Genomic DNA, 22,814 nt, shown 5'->3' on the forward strand with positions numbered 1-22,814 from the left:
ATCATGGAGCTATTGTCCTGCCTTGGGTGGGTGTAGCATAGGGCGTGCTGCCACCATGCTGTCTCCCATACGCTTATTCTGCCCACTACTGCCACTGTGAATGACCCATATGACCCTCTCTTGAGGGAACCAAAAATAAAGTAAAAAGTATAATTTATAAAAAATATGAAAATTGGAATCAGCCTCCTTTTCCCAGTGAGAAAAAATAAAGAAAGAAAAGAAATAGTATTGCTGCATCTGTAAAAGTTTTGAATTATCTAAAATAAAAGTAAAGTTTGGTAGTGCTGTAATTGTACTGACCTGGATGATCATGTTGCCAAGTAATTATTTGCTTCACAATGACTATTGTAAAAACAAAACCCAAAACCCAAAAGACAATGGCGGAAATGCATTTTTTTCACCATTTCACCCACTTGGATTTTTTTTTTCCGTAATTCAGTATATTATATGGTAAAATGGATGGTGTCATTAAAAACTACAAAACGACCTGCAAACATCTAGCTCTCATATAACCAAGTTGATAGAAAAAAATCCTAAATATTATGGCACTTAGCAGAAGGGGAGGTAAAAAAAGCACAAAAACAAAAAAAATTGCCCTAGAGGGAAGGGGTTAAAGGAACAACTTGAATGAGACGTATAGAAGAGCGATTCTGGCCATGTGATGCTGTACAGGTACGACCTCTAGAAGTCACATATATATAGAGGGAGGACATACTGTGTAGTGACAGAAGAGATGGAGCTTATTCTCGGCAGCTTTCTACTGCTCCAGTACTTGGGTAAGAGAACATGTGATGGGAGATATGATTATTATACAATCATTATTTCTCTATTTCTCTGTGATTTCAGGAGTCAGAGCTGAGGTTCAGCTTCTTCAGCCACAATCAGTATCTGCACAATATGGGGGACAAGTCCGGTTATCATGTATTGCTTCTGGATATGAGTTTACTGATTATCTGATTGCTTGGCTCAAACAGGTTCCAAGAAATCAGCCTGTGTATATGGGATATATAAGACCTAGAGATGGAGCTACTTATTTCACAGAATCATTTAGAGGAAGATTTAATAGTAGGACAGATAAGAACATGGCTTACCTGGATATAAGTGACGTTCAGTTGGAAGATGCTGCTGTTTATTACTGTGCTCGAGACCCACAGTGATCATATTACTCATCATCCCATACTATTATCTCCTGTACACATTGTATTCATCACTGCCACAAACCCAGGTACAGACATCTGTGATGGGACAACATGTGACTGTTCCTGCCAACCTTCTGAGAGGATTTGTGCTTAAGGCTGAGTGCCCACTATGTGTTTTTCAAGCGTTTTTGCTGTGGAATTTCTGCAGCGAAAACGCTTAAAAAACGCTGGGTAATACGTGCCCCATGGTCCCCAATGATAATCCGCATGTGCTGTGCACATGCTGCAGAAATTTCCGCTGCGGATTATCATTGCGGAAAAATATGCAGCATGTCCATTAATTTTGCGGACACACAGCGTAATTGCCGCCATTGACTTGCATTGAAACGCTTGATATCCACATGACTACATGTGCACACACGGATATGAAGCAATTCAATGAGCGGATGGTACCCAGGTTTGGAGAAGAGGAGACTTTCATCCAGACCCGGGTACCATGGTACCTGTAAAAAAAAAGAATTTAAAATAAAAAATAAAGATTATACTTACCTTCCGATGTTCCCCGGTCTCCTCAGCGATGCGTGCGGTGTGTTGGGCGGCTCGCGGTGGTGTGAAGAAATGACATGACGTCATTGAGTCATGTGACAGGTCACGCGACCACTGATGTCGGCGGTCGCGTGATCTGTCACATGACTCAATGACGTCATCGCAGGTCCTCCACACCACCGCGAGCCGCCCAACACACCAGACGCAGAGGAGAAGGAGACCGCGGGCCATCGGAAGGTAAGTATAATCTTTATTTTTTATTTTTCACCACTTTTATTCTTTTTTTCTTTTAACTATTACTTGGTCACACTATATAAATCCATGCAGGTTGCATGGATTTATATAGTGTGACCAAGTTGTCAATCACTTTTCCAAGTGATGCTAAAATCGCTTGGAAAAGCGCTTGATAACCCGCATGCGGAAATGCATGCAAAAACGCTTGACAAACGCTTCTACCTGGCAGGAAAAACGCATGTAAAATCCGCATGCATTTTTCCTGCCAGGGAGAAGCGGAAAAAATATGCAGCATTTCTGCATCGTGGGCACTTAGCCTAAAATTGTTTTTAATTTTCTTATATCAAAAGTCAACATACCTCACAACTTTTGAAGAACAGAAAGAAGGACAGATCATACAAATCTTGGCCAGACCCCAATCCACGTCCATTTACTATTTCTTTCTCCCCTGGCAGGAGGAGATGTCAGAGGGGCGCTGGTAGTGAGGGAAATTCAGATGCCTAAAGCTGCAAGGCGTAGACCCAAATTCGGGACTGTCCACTGTATCTGGGACAGGTGGGACAAGAGATCAGCGGATGGATTGACGGATCTCTGGTCCAGTGTCCAGGTCAGTGCTACCTGGCGGCTGGATGGGAGGCCATGAATCTCTTGCCTTCCGGCATCCCCGGCGCAGCTTTTTTGCAAATAGTCCGGGCAGCGCGACGTCATCTGTCTTGCTCATCTCTAGTTGGGACCTGTGGATTTATTTTTTGTTTCTTCATTCACAGTCTGAGTCACTTTCTCATCTTTATGTAGCTTCACTTTATTATATCTGGCATTTTGGTGTCTGCGTGGCCGGGTTCACATGTAGCATAAATACTATGTTTTGTTTTCTGTAAGATCTGCACCAAACTTCACAATACCAATCTTCTGTTATTATTGCTTCGTTTATTATGCCTTTTCCCCTTATTTGATGTGTTTTTGGTGCAGATGTGAAGCCGCGTTTTTAGTGTGGTTTTTATGGTACAGAAAAGCTTTGATTCTGCACTTAAAGTATCTGCAGTTTTTTTAATTTTTTTTTAGGCTCCACATAGAAGACAAGAAAAAAAAGCTGTTTAGATGCACAGGAGGTGCAGTTTTCATGAAATCAAATCCACTTTGTTTGGACAGTTAAACAGCAGGATTTCTATGCAAAAGAAAGTAGCAAAAAAAAAGCAGCATTTTCGCTATGTGTGAACATGATCTAAATGTCTAAGCAAAGTGGATGTGATTCCATGAAATCTCCGCCCTCTCTGCATCTAAAAATGCTGCTGAACTGTGCAGTTTTGGTGCTTTTTTTTCCCTTTAGGCTTCTATAAGGAGCCTGAAAAAAACGCAAGGAAAAAAAACACCATTGCATTTTTAAGTGCAGAATGAAAGCTTTTCTGTAGTATTAAAAACGCGGATTCACATCTGCACCAAAAACGCATCAAATATGGGGGAACACGTATGAAAAACGCAGCAAATATGCAATAATCAAAGACGATTGTTATTGCATCATGTAATGCAGACAAAAAGCATTTACGCTATGTGTGAACACGGCCTCAGCGTTCCATTTTTATTACATTTTTTATGGGTCTAATAGAGAAAAAATATCAATCACGACTTTTTTTATGCTATTTACCGATCTCGGTAAATAATCTGATCTCTTTGTTGTGCAGGTCGTTACCATTACAGGGACACCAAATATGTCAGTGTTATTTGCTGATTTGTGGTGTTTATTATTTTTTAATAAAGCAAATTAAAACTGACATTGTAATTGTTTTCATTATATTTTAATAATTTTATAGAAAGAAAAAATCTTCTATTCTCCCTCTAGAATCAAGGCAAATAGAAATGCATTGCTGTGTACAGTGTATTAATACAATCTGCTTGTGGAGTCAGAGCCTGCAATACAGATCAAGTAAACAAAATTCTCCCCATTACATCACTGGAGCCCATGACTCAGTATGTTTAGGTCCTGCCTGTAATGTTAAGGTTGTTGAGTTCAAACCTGGGAAGACTCAAAAAAAGAGGAAATTGAATTTTTGTAATTGCTTTTTATTTTTTTTTGTAGTTTTATAGAAACAAAAATCTGACTTTCATTACCTCAGTATACAAGTACAAAGAAATGCACTGCTGTATACAATGTGAATGTATTATCTGCTTCGGGGTTCAAGGCCTGCAATAGAGGTCAAGATTACCAAATTCTCCTATGTTTATCATTGTGGGCTATGTCTCCTTGCTAAAGCTGCTGCCTAAGAACATGGAGATGCGAGTTTGTGTTACGGGAAGACCTGAGCACAGGAAAAGGGGTGAATATATAATTTAATTTATGCACTTAGCAAAGAGAATCGGCCCTGCACCCTGTGGAGAGGAGCTACGGAGCGATGAAAACATTGGGCGAGTATTAGAAGCGGGGACAAAAGCTTTGACATGGTGGACTGAGCCCTCAAAGCGGGACAGTCCCTCTGAATCCGGAATAGTTGGGAGCTATGAAAGACAGAATTAAACATAATACATAGAAACCCGCCCCCAACCACACCATAATCACAGTCTCCCTTGAAGGGGTTGTCCCCTTTCAGAAAACTTATCTGCAGGCTCTATTAGTACTTTACTTCTTCCTCCCTGGATCCAATGATGTGTCTCTATCGCTGTCCCGAACTGTGTTCTTTGACTGAAGAGGTGTCATCATGTAGACAGCACAGTTGCCAATCACTAAGCTCAGTGGCTCGTGCTGTCTACATTGTTGGTGAAAAAATCCACAGATGCTACAGGCAATGATAGCACCATTAGTCCATAGTAGCACAAGCTAGTAAAGTAGTACCATTGCACTCCTACATATGGTGCACAAGTAGGATCCTATCCCTTGTAAATTATTGAAAAAACTTGGCACTCGTAGTAAGTTGTAGAATATTTTGAATATATTTATTTAAAGTGCAGGCAATCCAAAAAGTGAAGACATTTCGGTCATGTGACCTTCATAAGTATAACAGATTGCTAAAGGTAGAACGTGTATGCTAACGCTGAGGATGAGCAGTGTGAACGCTTCCTGCCATTGCAGTGTTACACTGCTCATCCACAGTGTTAGCATACATGTTCTACCTTTAGCAATCTGTCATACTGATGAAGGTCACATAACCGAAACATCTTCACTGAAGATGAGCAAATATTTCAATATTCGGTTCGGATTCCGAGCATCGAATTTGCAATATTTGCCGATTAGTCGAATATTCGCCGAACATAGCCGAACCCCATTGGATTCAATGGGGGCAAAACCAAACGCATGCACAACACCTTCAAATGGGCTCAAAAGCTGCCAAATCACATGCAACAGTTCAACCTGCTTTTATGCTCAGCCACACTCAGATGGCAAAAAAATCAGATTCATAGATTAGCATTGGCACAAAAATTTAAGGATCGTAACACGGGTAGTTGACTGAAAGCAAGTTGAGGCCTGCCGGTCTGGGAGGCCTGCTGCTACAGGCAGCACACATGAAGGAGACCCAACCAGTCTCCCCATTTCCAAAAATTAAAGGCTGACACCAAAGTGGCAACAATTTCACCCCAGTAGAAATATTATAATTAGGACCTACACCTCTTCCACTACAGCCAACCCAGCCGAAGGAGACCCAACCAGAAGTGTTCACATTTCCCTAAATTAGGGGCTGACACCACCAAAATGGCAACAATTTCACTAGAGTAGAAATTTTATAATGGGGACCGATACCTCTTCCACTACAGCCAACCTAGCAGATGGAGACCCAATCAGGAGTCTTCACATTTCCAAAAATTAGTGTCAGACACCACCGAAGTGGCATCAATTTCACTACAATAGAAATCGTATAATTAGGACCGACACCTCTTCCAATACAGCCAACCAATCAGATGGAGACCCAACCAGGAGTGTTCACATTTCCAAAAATGTGTTAACCCTTGCAGCAGCAACTGCAGGCACAGAAGCCACGCTAAAGATATCACAGACTGCAATTACATGAGATCAATGCAGCGCACTAAAAACTACAACATCGCCTAGTCTGTACAGTCTGCGATTAGGGTGCAAAAGTCCTTGGAGACTAAAGGGAGGTGGAGACTGGAGATGGTATTGATATTGAGCTCTAGATACTCCTGCTCCATCCTCTCCAGTCGTTCACCACATGTCAGACTTGTACTCTGTTGTGCAGGTGCATGAGCAGGTCTAAAAAATGTGTGAAAGGACTCACAGAAGTTGCTTCTGCCACTTGCACTGCTGCTGCTAATATTTTGACGTTTATGAATTGACGTGCGGGAGGTTGAAAGTCTACAGCTGCGATGCACACTGCTGTGTTGGGGAAACCTCTCTTCCCCAAATACAATCTATAAAATTTTTGGGCATCGGTGTAGATGCTTTCCTCCTCTTGACTCTGTGAATCTTTGTAATACACTTCTGATGCCCATGGCTTAGAATATGTGAACAGTTCTGCAGACTCACCCATCTGTGGTTCCCAGCACTCAGTTGGGCAGTTGTGACGCGTGGGGAATCAAGGGTAATTTGGATGCCACCTCTGTGGACTGTACTTTGTGTGATGTTGAGGTGGAGGAAGAGGAGGAGAGGCCACTTGAAGCAGCATTTGCCATCCACTGGAGCACATGCTCTTTCTGGCCCTCATCAACAAGGCGTACCGCTTGAGAAAGAAAGGCAAAAGAAAGAGAATGGAGTAGCCCGTCCAGTAACAGAAGAAGTTGTCAGTTATCTTTGGATAGGACGTGACAGTGTTGGTTCACTAGTGCTTTCACTAACATTACCACCTACCCCACGTATACATTGAACACCAAGCCTATTCCCCCTTCCACCACGACTTCTTTCTCATTCATGCTGCTCAGATAGTTTGGTAGATGCATGCTTTTAGCAACAGAAAATGAGATTTTTTACTCTGCACCAGCTCTGTACACTGCTGAATTTCAGCAGCACTAAATGACAAGGTGAGATATGGCTAGCTTTATCATGTTAGTAACAGAAGAAAGTATTTTTGTGTGGATGAGGCCTGTATAACAGAAGGTATGCTCTAAACAATTTCAAACTGAGATGTCCCTACTGTATCACATTAACAACATCAGAAAATATTTTTTTAGTGTGGATGAGGCTGTATAACATACAAAATATGCTCCAAACAATTTCAAACACAGATCTAGCCTGCTGTATCACGTTTGTCACAGAAAAAAGTTTTTTTTTTACTCTACAACAGCTCTGCACACAGCTGAATTTCAGTGTCACTATATGAAAAGGTGAGATATGGCTTGCTGTTTCACGTTAGTCACAGAGAAAATAGATTTTTTACACTACATACAGCTGAATTTTAATGCCACAAAATGACATGGGCTACTATGGCTTGCTGTATCACGTTAGCAACTGAAAAAAATAGATTTTTTACTATGACATGTTGCCTGCTGTCTGTGTTTAGCTCAGCAATGGCACAAGAAAATAAAAATCTGCTGGAAGGTCAATTTCACAGCCACACAGAACACTATTTATCTGACTTAGAAGCAACTGCCTATCTAACTAGCTAAAATCTCTAATGAGTCCAGGAGCACCGTCAGCAGCAGCCTCTGTGACCTGTTATAATCACAAAATGGCACTAACACAACATATTCGCACTTTATATAGAGAGGGACATGTGATTTCAGCAGCCAATGGCACAAGTCCTTGTGTCTGGACAGTGTGGATGCTTCCTGAGGCCTGCTTGGCTAGCTGCGATTTGCACAAAGTTCGGAAGAAAAAAAAAAAGATTACAAGCACGTCGCTGCTCTGAGATCTCCCCCTAGCCCCTTATCAAACACAGCCTCTCGCTCATCATACACCACCACTATCCTAGCCAAAGTGATAAAAATGCTTTAGTTGCAACGCAATAATTTCCCGCACTTTTACCGAATTTTACCGATTTTTGCTGATTTTAAGAAAAAATGTTTGGGTTTCCGATCACAAATCCGCATGTGCCATATTCGTGCCGAATTTGAAATTTGCGATAGTTTTTTGAACATATTCGCTCATCACTAGTCTTCACTTTTTGGATTGCCTGCACTTTAAATAAATATATTCAAAATATACTCCAATTTACTACGAAAGTTTTTTCAATAAAATAGTAGCACAAGCAACATGCGTTATCGTGTAGAAAAACGGCTTCTGGGACACTTTAGAACAGTGCGGCACAACCTTTTATGGTCCAATGGCCACATTGTCTTACTGTTTCACTTCAAAAGCCACAATAAAACTTACAAGGTTATTCCCAACTTTGTGTTATCACATTCATTTTTTATTGTTTAACTGAGTGCAGGAGATAAAGGAGTTCTGAGCTCGGCTATCTGTGACTGTTTAATTTACAGTGAATGGAGTATTAATACTGCAGTCATATTTAATCCCTTCCCCCACCAAGCCTGTTTTCACCTTCATGACCAGGCCAAATTTTACAATTCTGACCAGTGTCGCTTTATGTGTTAATAAACAGATCTCACTGATTCTGAGATTGTTTTTTGGTGACATATTGTACATGATAGTGGTAAAATTTGTTCTATATGACTTGCGTTTATTTGTGAAAAAATTGGAAATTTGGTGAAAATTTTGAACTTTTAATTTTTAAGCCCTTAAACCAGGGAGTTACATCACACAAAGTAGTTCATAAATAACATTTACCACATGTCTACTTTACAACAGCACAATTTTTGAAACAATTTTTTTTGTTAGGAAGTTAGAAGGGTTAAAAGTTGACCAGCGATTTCTCATTTTTCCCAAAAAATTTACAAAACTATTTTTTGGGACCAAATCACATTTTAAGTGACTTTGAGGGGTCTATATGACAGAAAATACCCAAAAGTGACACCATTCTAAAAACTGCACCCCTCAAGGTATTTAAAACCACATTCAAGAAGTTTATTAACCCTTCAGGTGCTTCACAGGAACTGAAGCAATATGGAAGGAAAAAATTAACATTTTACTTTTTTTCACAAAAATTTAACTTTAGGCCCATTTTTTTTTTATTTTCACAAGGGCAACTGAAGGAAGAAAATGGACCCCAAAATTTGTTATACAATTTCTTCTGAGTATGCCGATACCCGATATGTGGGGGGAACTATTGTTTGGGCGCACGACAGGGCTCAGAAGGGAAGTAGCACCATTTGACTTTTTAAATGCAAAATTGGCTGAAATCGAGAGCCAACACAATGTAACGTTTGGAGAACCCCTAATGTGCCTAAACAGTGGAAACACCCCATAAACGACTGCATTTTGGAAACTATACCCCTCAAGGATCAAGGAACTTATAAAGATATGTGGTGAGCTCCTTAAACCCCCAGGTGCTTCACAGAAGTTTATAACATTGTGCCGTGAAAATAAAAAATCTAATTTTTTCCACAAAAATGTAGTTTTAGCCCCGATTTTTTTATTTTCACAAGGATAACAGGAGAAAATTTTGCCCCCCCCAAAAGTTGATGTGCAGTTTCTCCTGAGTACAATGGTACCCCATATGTGGGAGGAAAACCACTGTTTGAGCGCACGGCAGGGCTTGGAAAGGAAGGAGTGACATTTTGGAATGCAGACTGATGGAATGGTCTGCTGGTGTCATGTTTGGAGAGCCTTTGATGTGCCTGAACAGTGGAAACCTCCCACAAGTATATGTAGCACCCTGAGGACTCGGCTGCTACAGGGGTATTACACCTCAAGCCAGAGGTGTGGTATTCCACTCCCGGGTAAGGATGGAGTGTGGGACTGAGCTCAGATAGCTGCATACACTACATACATCCCATTTCCGGGGGACAGACCGACGGTACTCCCACCAGTATATGTGCAGGTACGACAGTGTCTGTCCCTGGCTGGAGTGGGAGGGGGGTGGAACATCCCAGTAGTGTAGGGGCAGATAGGGGGAGCAGTCTGGGTAAGGCTAGGAGCTCATTGGGTGCTGGTCACCTGAGCTCACACATAGAGGGAGTATATAAGGTGGGCACCATCTTAGATCAGGGTCAGTCTTCTGTAGAGGGTCAGTCAGTCCTGAGAGAGGTCCAGGAGCGCCTGCAGAGAGAAGAGAGAGAGGAGAAGAGAAGGACCCAGAGGGGGAGAAGAAGGAACCCCAAGAACCCAGTATACAACCAGAAGGGTGAAGGGTTGGCACGCAAGGGAACCGGATCCCAAATTACTGGAGGAGAGAAACTACCCTCAACTAAGAACCGGAGGCTGCGACATTACATGTGGAGCAGCCTCTCACCAAGTCCACTAAGAAGGCACACCGAGCATAGGGTCAGGGAAGCCAAAGAAGGTTCACCCAACAGGAGACCCGAGGGAGCCGGACATAAGTGGACCCCTGGTGGGAACGGCCAGTAGAGAGGACAGTCAGAAAGGGAGCTCAGGACCACGCTCCAGAATTGCTTGGGGGTTGGCCGAGTCCAGGACCTGGTGGACGCAGCACGGCTCGGGCGGTCACTCAAGGCCAGAGTGACCAACAGAACAGCAGTAAGTAAAAACCCTGAACTGCACAGCCCGACTCTGAGTCTTCTTACCATCCACACTGCACCACCACTACCACCATCCTCTACACCTGACCCCCTGAGGCTATACCCCTCCCGTTGGGGGTTATACTACCACAGCTGCACATATACCACCAGCCTCAGCGGACCCTGCTGCAGCGGCGGCCTTTTGACCGCAAATCAACGGGTGGCGTAGTCGACACTAAGAACAACTAATAACATCTGTAAAGACTGCCACACACTGAGTTTGACACCCTGGGCACGGACCGGGTCGCTGCCACTCGGAGACTACAACCCCCATCTGATCTGGCTCCGGGTAATCCCCAAACAGCACTGGCCCAGGGGGCGCGTCAACTTTGGCGTAGTCGGCAGGATTTTGTGCCCGCAACCACCGGGTACTGCGTGCCTGAAGAAAAGTTCAAATTTACCTCAAGAAGAAGTCTCCCGCCGGTTCCAGAGGGTCCCCGCCATGGGACGCCATCACGGATCGTTTCCCGCCGGTTGCCCGCCATCTGCAGCTTTTTCCCGCCATCCACGGAGTTTCCCGCCACTGGGAGACGATTCCCGCCATTTCCAGAAGATTTCCCGCCTTGGAAGAGCGGACGCCATTATGGGCGTGCCAGAGGGTGGCAAGAGGTCACCTCCCATCGTGGGCCAGGTCAAGGAATGGCGCCAAAAGCAGAAACCGCCCCCACCAACGGAGACTGTGATGCTAGAGATGTCCATCAGCGTGAGAGAACTGCCCCTGGAACTGACAATCACAAAGTTGCCCCGGGACCACCTTCAATGTGGGCGGAGACAGAACAAGAGAGCGAAGATGGGTGCAGCCTGGAGGAGTCTGGAGAGAGCGCACCCGGAGACAAGAAGTCTGGAGAGGACTCCGGAGAAGTCGTACCCGGAGATGGAAGGAGAGTCAGGCAGCACCGACCCTGTGGTCAGGAGCCTGCTGCAAGCAACAACCCCACTAGGCTTAGTGGAGATCCTGGCACAGCTCCCCCGAGACCGGGAGTGTGCGCAGACCGCGCTGGAGCGCCTCGCATGGAGGATGGCCCAGGTGCAGCGAGAGACGCTGACGGAGTGGAGCCGAGGGATGGCCCTGCAGGCAAGAACCCGCCAGCGAAGCACGCCACCCGAGACGAGGAGACAGACCGTCTCTGAGGATGGTGCAGGAGGAGTGAAGGCCGGAGACGGCACCGAAGAGGGAGCTGAACAGATGGAGGCAGGTAAAGGGGACGTCACTACCCCGAGCCGAGAAACCGCGTGCCTGCCCCAGCTCCCCGTCGCAGAGCCCGAAATTCCCCCTGCCGTGCCCGTCGCTGCATCGTCACCGCTCCAGACAAGGCCTCAAGCAGAAGCCGCGGCCGCGACCCCTGTGACGTCACGCGCCTCAACCCTGAGCGCGGCAAAGCAGGAAACACCACCGGCCTGGTCGCAAGGTCTAGTACCCCCGGGTGCCGCAGTACCAACAGCGCCCTCTACCTCCACTGAGCCACCGGCCTGGTCGCTGGGCCAAGTAACCCCGGGCGCCGCCGTCTTCACGGTGCCCTTTACGTTCAGGGTACCCCAGGCCTGGTCGCAAGGCCTGGCGAACCCGGGCGCCGCTACCACCACCGCGCCCTCAACATCCACAGCGCCACACCTGGGTGAAGACCTATTTGCCCAGCATACGTGCCCGGATGGGCAGCCCTTTAGATGGCCACCGGAGTACTACCAACTGGAACTCCAAAAAGCAAGGCCCCTGTGCGAGCCCCTGATTCCGGCTCCGAAGCCCGTTAAGAGGACCCCGCTCCCGCTGGAAGAAGCGCAGTTCGAGTGGGACCCCACCGGAGGAGACCTCATGGGGTTCACTCAGGAAACTCGGGCAGCCGCAGCGGAGCGTGTGGAGTGCTGCCGCCAGCAGTTGGCAGTCTTCGAGCAAGAACGGAGAGAGAGGCGGGTCCGTGAGCAGCGGCTGCAGGAACAGAGCGCAGGGCAGAAGAGCAGGACCAGGAGAGACCCCCGTGCAGCTCATGGTCCCCGTACCACCGGGACTGTGATTAAGTTTCAATTGCAGCACGGGTGGGGCTTCATCAGGGATCACCACACCCCCGGCGACGTCTTTGTGACCAGAAGAGACATGGAGTCCCATCTGCCGGAGGGACACAGAGGTCGTGACCTATATGTAGGGGACGAGGTCACGTTCACCCGGCACAAGTGTGCCAAAGGACCCTACGCCCTCCATGTACACCGGCTGACGGAGGAGGAGATACGGTGTGAAGAGGAGCAAGAGGACCCGGACGGGTCTGAAGGAGGAGCAGGAGTACGCCGTCATTAAAGTACGGTAAAGAGACTGTACATAGTTACCCGTCAGGGTATAAGAACTGTTACTGCTGCTAGTTAAAATCCTTTCCTAATACCTGGCCGAGGACTGAGAGCGGCCATATTTCCCCTTGTATATAGTTGCGCTTTTTAAGGCGCCCCCTACTGGTTTTATAGGAAAGCTGTGTTATTCTACAAGAGACTGTCGCACTTTACCCGGTCACAAGTTGCACCGTGGCCGGAGGAACAAGAAAGTTTACAAGAATGTTTATTATGAAAAAGTTTTATGCTGCAGAAATATATATATAATGTTTTATATGTTTATGTTGTTATGAAAAAAAAAAAAAAAAATTGTATGTTTATGGATGTTTTATTCTCTTACAGCCCGAGGACGTGCTGTGATTTACCAGGGGGGAATGTAGCACCCTGAGGACTCGGCTGCTACAGGGGTATTACACCTCAAGCCAGAGGTGTGGTATTCCACTCCCGGGTAAGGATGGAGTGTGGGACTGAGCTCAGATAGCTGCATACACTACATACATCCCATTTCCGGGGGACAGACCGACGGTACTCCCACCAGTATATGTGCAGGTACGACAGTGTCTGTCCCTGGCTGGAGTGGGAGGGGGGTGGAACATCCCAGTAGTGTAGGGGCAGATAGGGGGAGCAGTCTGGGTAAGGCTAGGAGCTCATTGGGTGCTGGTCACCTGAGCTCACACATAGAGGGAGTATATAAGGTGGGCACCATCTTAGATCAGGGTCAGTCTTCTGTAGAGGGTCAGTCAGTCCTGAGAGAGGTCCAGGAGCGCCTGCAGAGAGAAGAGAGAGAGGAGAAGAGAAGGACCCAGAGGGGGAGAAGAAGGAACCCCAAGAACCCAGTATACAACCAGAAGGGTGAAGGGTTGGCACGCAAGGGAACCGGATCCCAAATTACTGGAGGAGAGAAACTACCCTCAACTAAGAACCGGAGGCTGCGACATTACATGTGGAGCAGCCCCTCACCAAGTCCACTAAGAAGGCACACCGAGCATAGGGTCAGGGAAGCCAAAGAAGGTTCACCCAACAGGAGACCCGAGGGAGCCGGACATAAGTGGACCCCTGGTGGGAACGGCCAGTAGAGAGGACAGTCAGAAAGGGAGCTCAGGACCACGCTCCAGAATTGCTTGGGGGTTGGCCGAGTCCAGGACCTGGTGGACGCAATACGGCTCGGGCGGTCACTCAAGGCCAGAGTGACCAACAGAACAGCAGTAAGTAAAAACCCTGAACTGCACAGCCCGACTCTGAGTCTTCTTACCATCCACACTGCACCACCACTACCACCATCCTCTACACCTGACCCCCTGAGGCTATACCCCTCCCGTTGGGGGTTATACTACCACAGCTGCACATATACCACCAGCCTCAGCGGACCCTGCTGCAGCGGCGGCCTTTTGACCGCAAATCAACGGGTGGCGTAGTCGACACTAAGAACAACTAATAACATCTGTAAAGACTGCCACACACTGAGTTTGACACCCTGGGCACGGACCGTGTCGCCGCCACTCGGAGACTACAACCCCCATCTGATCCGGCTCCGGGTAATCCCCAAACAGCACTGGCCCAGGGGGCGCGTCATATACACTATATATTAGAATTGATCTAGTGTTTCCTGGTATGGGAATAGTATAATGTAGTGGCATACGTAAGTTGTGTAGAGTGAATCAGGTTGGTAAGCGTGAGAAGTGTAGAGTGAATCAGGTTGGCATATGTGAGTAGTGTAGAGTGCATCAGGTTGGCATATGTGACTTGTTTAGAGTGCATCAGGTGGCATTATTATTATTATTTACATAGCGCCATTGATTCCATGGTGCTGTACATAGGAAGGGGGTTACATGCCAAATACAGTTATCACTTACAGTAAACAAAGCTAACAGTGAGACTGGTACAGAGGTAAGAGAACCCTGCCCTTGCGGGCTTACATTCTACAGATGTTAGTTGTGTAGAGAGCATTGGGTTGGCATACATGAGTTGTGTCGAGTGCACGTCAGGTTGGCATACGTGAGTTGTGTAGATTGCACGTCAGGTTGGCATACGTGAGTTGTGTAGAGTGCACGTCAGGTTGGCATACATGAGTTGTGTAACGTGCACGTCAGGTTGGCATACGTGAGTTGTGTAGAGTGCACGTCAGGTTGGCATATGTGGGTTGTGTAGAGTGCACATCAGGTTGGCATGCGTGGGTTGTGTAGAGTGCACTTCAGGTTGGCATACGTGAGTTGTGTAGAGTGCATGTCAGGTGGGCATACGTGGGTTGTGTAGAGTGCACGTCAGGTTGGCATACGTGGGTTGTGTAGCGTGCACGTCAGGTTGGCATACGTGAGTTGTGTAGCGTGCACGTCAGGTTGGCATATGTGAGTTGTGTAGAGTGCACGTCAGGTTGGCATAAGTGAGTTGTGTAGAGTGAATCTGGTTGGCAGACATCAGTTCTCTAGAGTGCATCACGTTGACATACGTGAGTTGTGTAGAGTCCATTAGGCTGGCATACGTCAGTTCTGTGATGAGCATCAGGTTGGCATACGCGAGTTGTGTAGCATGCATCAGGTTGGCATACGTCAATTGTGTAAGTCAGAAATTAATTTAGTAGTCTATGGATGTGTGGTACAGTTTGAAACATTCTTTTATATACAAATACAGATATTACTTATATTACGTGAGTTGTGTAGAGTACACGTCAGGTTGGCATTTTTGAGTTGTGTTGAGTGCACATCAGGATGGCATATGTGCGTTGTGTAGTGTACGTCAGGTTGACATACATGAGTTGTGTAGAGTGCATCGGGTTGGCAGACATGAGTTCTCTAGAGTGCATCACTGTAGCGTCGGCGTCCCTGCCTCCTGCTAGGCAGGGACGCTGTTCCCCTCACCTCTCCGCTCCGTGCCCGGCGTCTTCCTCCCGCTCTGCTGGCTCTCTTAAAGGGGCCGCGCGCGTCGTCCTAAGGAGTCCCCGGCCAATGGCCGGAGGACTTCACCATATATAAGGCACCTCCTCCAAAATGGAGGTGCCCGAGCAATGCTGTTGCAAAGCCTTCACTCTGCTTCAGTCCTCAGGTTCCACTACCAGTTTTCTGCCAGTCACCTGCCAGATTCCTGCCTGTTACCTGCCAGTCACCTGCCAGATTCCTGCTTGAGACCTGCCTGATATCCGCTTACCTGCTTGCAAGCCTGCGGTCCGACGGTCTGCCTTCCGACACCTGTCAGTCTGTCTATGGACCAGCCTGCCCACTCACCTGGGAGCGCTCACCTGCTACCTGCCTGCTAGCCTACCTGGAGGCTCTGCCGTCACTTGCCGTGACCACCTGCCCATCCAGAGACTCTTGCCCGCTCACCTGGGAGCGTCCACCTGCTACCTGTCTGCTAGCCTACCTGGAGGCTCTGCCGTCACTTGCCGTGACCACCTGCCCGTCCAGAGACTTTTGCCCGCTCACCTGGGAGCGTCCACCTGCTACCTGTCTGCTAGCTCACCTGGAGGCTCTGCCGTCACTTGCCGTGACCACCTGCCCGTCCAGAGACTCTTGCCCGCTCACCTGGGAGCGTCCACCTGCTACCTGTCTGCTAGTCTACCTGGAGGTTCTGCCGTCACTTGCCGTGACCACCTGCCTGTCCAGAGACTCTCGCCCGCTCACCTGGGAGCGCTCACCAGCCACCTGCCTGCTGTCCTTCTACCCAGAGACTGTCCCTGTCACTTGCCGTGACTACCTGCCCTTCTACCCAGAGACTGTCCCTGTCACTTGCCGTGACTACCTGCCCTTCTACCCAGAGAATGTCCCTGTCACTTGCCGTGACTACCTGCCCTTCTACCCAGAGACTGTCCCTGTCACTTGCCGTGACTTCCTGCCCGTCTTCCCTGGGAGCCACCCGCTTCCTTACAAGGACCGCCCCCTTGTATAGTTGCTCAGAGGTTCCACCTCCCAGACCCGTTACAGTTTGCTCGGGCCATGGAATCCGGTGGCACCCAAGCTCCCTCGCTCTCGGACCTATGTCATGAACTGTCCCGTCAGAGGTCCCAACAGGAGTCCATCCTGAGTCACCTGCGGAATGTCAACTCTCGCCTGGACACTCTGACTGCTCCACCAGCAACCACTGCTAGTGTCATGACTCGCAACCCGGCAGCGCCGCTGCCCACCAATACCATGGTATCCTGCCCCGGACCCCGGCTTTCTGCACCTCCTCGCTTCGGAGGTGACCCCGCTCAAACTCGGGGCTTCATAAACCAGTGCACCCTGCACTTTGAACTCTTGTCCCACCAGTTTATCTCCGACCGGTCCAAAGTAGCCTTTATCATGTCCCACCTCACGGGGGAGGCTCTGGCTTGGCTAAATCCTCTATGGGAGAGAGGAGACCCCCTGGTGTCCGACCTGCCAGCCTTTCTCACGGCTTTCCGGAAAGTCTTCGACGAACCCGGACGGAAGACCTCATCCGCATCGTCTCTGCTACGCCTCCATCAAGGAAATCTCACCGTAGGCCAATATGCCATACGGTTCCGTACCCTTGCTTCGGAGCTGGCCTGGGATAACGACGCCCTGGTGTCTGTCTTCTGGGAGGGTCTTTCCGGCCGTATTAAAGATGAACTCGCCGGTCGGGACATTCCTACCACTCTCGACGACTTAATAACACTTGCCACCCGGATTGACATCCGGTTCCAGGAGCGTGCCAAAGAGGTCACCCGTGAGAGGAGGTTTCCACGTCTAGCCCCTATCTTCCAGAAACCTGTCACTCCCTCCGTTACTCCCCAGGCACACTCACCTGAGCCTATGCAGGTCGACCAGACCAAGATGGTCAAAACCCGTCAAGACTTACGCCGTGCCGAGGGGAGCTGCTTCTACTGTGGCAGTAAGGAGCACCGGATCCGTTCCTGCCCAGAGAGGTCGGGAAACGCCTGTGTCTAGGATCGCTCAGAGAGGTCGCCCTAGACAAAAATAAACCCTCTCCATCCCTGATGCTGTCAGTCTCTATCATCTGCGGAGAGAACCGCTATTTTGAACTGGCTCAACTTGACTCAGGAGCTGCTGGAAATCTCATCTCTCAATCCCTGGTAGAAAAATACCGCATTCCCACCAAACCTCTGACCGTACCTTTATCTGTCGCCGCCGTGGATGGGGGCCTCTTACCACATCCCATCCAACTCATCACCGAATCTCTAACTCTACAGGTGGGAATGCTGCATTCTGAGAGCATCTCCTTTCATGTTCTGCCTGGACTCTCTCACGCCCTCTTGCTAGGCCTACCTTGGCTTCAGAATCATGCACCCGTGCTTGATTGGCAGACCGGAGAAGTCCTTCGCTGGGGACAGGACTGCCATAAGACTTGTTTAGTTCCCGTCCATCCTGTCCGTCCTTCTCCTACTCCAGCCAATCTACCTGGTCTTCCGGCTCCTTATTGGTCGTATGCGAACGTCTTTAATAAAAAGGAGGCACAGACATTACCCCCTCATAGACCATACGACTGCCCAATCGACCTGATGCCCGGCGCTACTCCTCCCCGTGGGCGCATTTACCCTTTGTCCGCTGCTGAGACCCGATCCATGTCAGAATATATTGAGGAGAATCTGGCCCGGGGATTCATCCGGAAATCTACTTCCCCGGCGGGAGCAGGCTTCTTCTTTGTCAAAAAGAAGGACGGCTCACTCCGTCCCAGTATAGACTATAGAGGCCTTAACCAGATCACGGTGAAGAATAAATACCCCCTTCCGCTCATTCCGGAATTATTTGACCGTCTGAGGGGGGCTAGAATCTTCACCAAGCTGGACCTCCGTGGGGCGTATAACCTGGTCCGTATCCGTCAGGGGGATGAATGGAAGACGGCATTCAACACCCGGGACGGCCACTATGAATACCTGGTAATGCCCTTCGGTCTCTGTAACGCTCCCGCCGTCTTTCAAGAGTTGGTCAATGACATCTTCCGGGACCTTCTCTACTCCTGCGTAGTGGTGTACCTGGACGACATCTTGTTCTTCTCTCTGGATCTCCCCACACACCGGAGGGATGTTCATCAGGTTCTGCTCAGGCTCAGGCAGAACCATCTCTACGCTAAATATGAGAAGTGCCTCTTTGAGCAGACCTCGCTTCCGTTTCTGGGCTACATAATCTCTCAGACCGGCCTACGAATGGACCCTGAGAAACTGTCTGCCATCCAGAAGTGGCCCCGACCAGAGGGGTTGAAAGCTATTCAGCGGTTCCTGGATTTCGCCAACTACTACCGTCTCTTCATACCGCACTTCTCTTCCCGGACTGCCCCAATCTCTGCGCTCACCCGTAAGGGCACTAATCCCAGAGAATGGCCGCCCGAAGCAGAGGAAGCCTTTCTTTCCTTAAAACAGGCTTTCTCTTCCGCCCCGGTGCTGCATCGTCCGGACGGCAACAAACAATTCTTCCTGGAAGTTGACGCCTCCTCCTCTGGAGCCGGAGCGGTACTTACCCAAAAGTCGCCTTCCGGAAGAATGGTAACTTGCGGCTTCTTCTCCAAACTCTTCTCCTCTTCTGAGCGCAATTATTCTATAGGAGATCGAGAGTTATTGGCCATTAAGCTGGCACTGGAGGAGTGGCGTTACCTGCTCGAGGGGGCTCTTCACCCGGTAATAATTTACACGGACCACAAGAACTTGGCTTACCTCCAGAGCGCCCAGAGACTTAAACCGCGCCAAGCCCAGTGGTCCTTGTTTTTTGCCCGCTTTGATTTCGTTCTTCATTTTCGCCCGGCAGACAAAAACATCAAAGCTGACGCCTTGTCCCGATCCTTCCTGGTGTCTGATCTAGAGGAGGAACCGAAGCACATCATTGATCCCGCCAGAGTAATGCAGGTGGCTCCCGTGAATCTAAATCGTCTCCCTCCCGGTAAGACGTTCGTAACAGTACCTGATCGGAAGAAGGTCCTACTCTGGGGTCACTCGTCTAAACTAGCTGGCCACGCCGGTCAGAAAAAGACCCTCCAGCTTATTACCCGGCATTACTGGTGGCCTACCCTGCACAAGGATGTAATAGACTTTGTTTCTGCCTGTGTGTCCTGCGCCCGCAACAAAGTTCCGAGACACCTGCCAGCCGGTCGCCTCCTTCCTCTTCCAGTACCTGCTGCCCCGTGGCAGCATATAGCTATGGACTTTATAACGGATCTCCCTGTCTCTGCCGGTTGTACGGTCATTTGGGTGGTCGCTGACCGCTTTTCCAAGATGGCGCACTTCATTCCCCTGCCGGGTCTCCCATCTGCACCAGAACTGGCTAAAGACTTTATCCGCCACATCTTCCGTTTCCATGGTCTGCCCCTCCACATCGTGTCGGATCGTGGGGTTCAGTTCACCTCACGCTTCTGGAGAGCCACATGTAAGCTGCTTGACGTCACCGTGGACTTCTCCGCTTACCACCCACAGTCCAATGGTCAAGTGGAGCGGATCAATCAGATCCTGACCAGTTACCTTCGGCACTTCGTTAATGCCCACCATTCGGACTGGGTGGATCTCCTACCATGGGCCGAATTCTCTTACAATAATCACGAGAGCGAATCTTCCTCCAAATCCCCGTTTTTTGTAGTCTTCGGTCAGCATCCTCGGATCCCATTTCCCGTCTCCACCTCGGTGGACAATCCGGCTGCGGAATCTCTCATTAGCGAATTCTCCTCCATTTGGGAGAGTACCCGATCCGCACTCCTTCAGTCGTCCGAGCGGATGAAAAAACACGCTGACAAAAAACGCCTGGATCCTCCACAATTCCGTCCTGGAGATAAAGTCTGGCTCTCGTCCAAGTATGTCCGGCTCAAGATTCCCTCCTACAAGTTAGGGCCTCGGTTCATCGGCCCACTGGAAGTTATCAAACAAATCAATCCGGTGGCCTATAAATTGAAACTCCCGGCCAACTTACGGATCCCTAACTCCTTCCATGTATCTCTCCTCAAACCCGTGGTACTTAACTCTTTTTCCAAGTCTACAGGTACGCCCCCTGCTCCGGTTTCCGCTGAGAACGAGTTTGAGGTAGAGAACATTCTGGTCACCAAAAGGGTAAGAGGAAAGACCTTTTTTCTGGTAGATTGGAAGGGGTTTGGTCCTGAGGAGAGAACGTGGGAGCCCCGGGAGAACATCCATGCCCCTCTCATCCTTGATAAATTTCTCTCTGGCCTAAAAAAGGGGGGGCCTAAAGGGGGGGTACTGTAGCATCGGCGTCCCTGCCTCCTGCTAGGCAGGGACGCTGTTCCCCTCACCTCTCCACTCCGTGCCCGGCGTCTTCCTCCCGCTCTGCTGGCAGCGCGCGCTGCTTCCCGGCCACGGTGCTTAGGGCGCGCGCTCCCCCTCTCTTAAAGGGGCCGCGCGCGTCGTCCTAAGGAGTCCCCGGCCAATCCCCAGAGGACTTCACCATATATAAGGCACCTCCTCCAAAATGGAGGTGCCCGAGCAATGCTGTTGCAAAGCCTTCACTCTGCTTCAGTCCTCAGGTTCCGCTACCAGTTTTCTGCCAGTCACCTGCCAGATTCCTGCCTGTTACCTGCCAGTCACCTGCCAGATTCCTGCTTGAGACCTGCCTGATATCCGCTTGCCTGCTTGCCAGCCTGCGGTCCGACGATCTGCCTTCCGACACCTGTCAGTCTGTCTATGGACCAGCCTGCCCGCTCACCTGGGAGCGCTCACCTGCTACCTGCCTGCTAGCCTACCTGGAGGCTCTGCCGTCATTTGCCGTGACCACCTGCCCGTCCAGAGACTCTTGCCCGCTCACCTAGGAGCGTCCACCTGCTACCTGTCTGCTAGACTACCTGCAGGCTCTGCCGTCACTTGCCGTGACCACCTGCCTGTCCAGAGACTCTCGCCCGCTCACCTGGGAGCGCTCACCAGCCACCTGCCTGCTGTCCTTCTACCCAGAGACTGTCCCTGTCACTTGCCGTGACTACCTGCCCTTCTACCCAGAGACTGTCCCTGTCACTTGCCGTGACTACCTGCCCTTCTACCCAGAGACTGTCCCTGTCACTTGCCGTGACTACCTGCCCTTCTACCCAGAGACTGTCCCTGTCACTTGCCGTGACTACCTGCCCTTCTACCCAGAGACTGTCCCTGTCACTTGCCGTGACTTCCTGCCCGTCTTCCCTGGGAGCCACCCGCTTCCTTACAAGGACCGCCCCCTTGTATAGTTGCTCAGAGGTTCCACCTCCCAGACCCGTTACAATCACGTTGACATACGTGAGTTGTGTAGAGTGCATTAGGCTGGCATACGTCACCTCTGTGACATGCATCAGGTTGACATACGCGAGTTGTGTAGCATGCATCAGGTTGGCATACATCAATTGTGTAAGTCAGAAATTAATTTAGTAGTCTATGGATGTGTGGTACAGTTTGAAGCATTATTTTATACACAGGCCAGGTTTGTCAAGGCAGGTGTCACATTGATAAGTGCTGTCTTTTCTTTTTACCCCTTCTGTAACACACTCGGCACCTCTTTTGCGACCTGCCTTTCTTTGTGGTTTGAGGGACCTCACCGGGAAAATGTTGCCCTGGTATGATACAACCACCTTCAGTTCCGGAAGTACTGGGACCTGCTCCTTCACGGCTGCCAAATATTAGGGCCTTGATCATTACCTCCTGGAACTGAAGGAATGACATAGCGGTCTGGCCTGCACATAATAATAGCATGAAAGTGTTGTACGATGTGCACGGCCAGCTTCATGTACCACACCTTGGCCTTTCACAAGGCACTGGACGACTGGAGGACTTGGTCAGAGAGATCAACTCCCCCCATGTTCTTAAAACCTATAAATGGCATACACGATATACTTAAAATTGTATCCTTTTATTAATCATATTAAAATGTGTAGCGTCGGCGTCCCTGCCTCCTGCTAGGCAGGGACGCTGTTCCCCTCACCTCTCCGCTCCGTGCCCGGCGTCCTCCTCCCGCTCTGCTGGCAGCGCGCGCTGCTTCCCGGCCACTGTGCTTAGGGCGCGCGCGCGCTCCCCCTCTCTTAAAGGGGCCGCGCGCGCCGTCCTAAGGAGTCCCCGGCCAATGGCCGGAGGACCTCACCATATATAAGGCACCTCCTCCAAAATGGAGGTGCCCGAGCAATGTTGTTGCAAAGCCTTCACTCTGCTTCAGCCCTCAGGTCCCGTTACCA

The 22,814-nt window shown here is 49.2% G+C and overlaps 1 gene segment (V, D, J or C); it reads left to right on the forward strand.

Annotated features, from left to right (window-relative positions):
* Positions 1-666: 666 nt before the first annotated feature.
* The window catches only part of LOC141166586 (T cell receptor delta constant-like), a 203,997-nt gene continuing 181,849 nt past the window's right edge, over positions 667-22,814 (forward strand). The window contains 1 exon segment of the C gene segment in view: positions 667-776. Within this exon segment, the coding sequence occupies positions 734-776 (43 nt within the window).

Source organism: Phyllobates terribilis, unplaced genomic scaffold (genome assembly GCF_046119375.1).
Source record: "Phyllobates terribilis strain yellow unplaced genomic scaffold, ASM4611937v1 Scaffold_1__5_contigs__length_1240528914, whole genome shotgun sequence".
Classification (NCBI taxonomy): Eukaryota; Metazoa; Chordata; class Amphibia; order Anura; family Dendrobatidae; genus Phyllobates; species Phyllobates terribilis.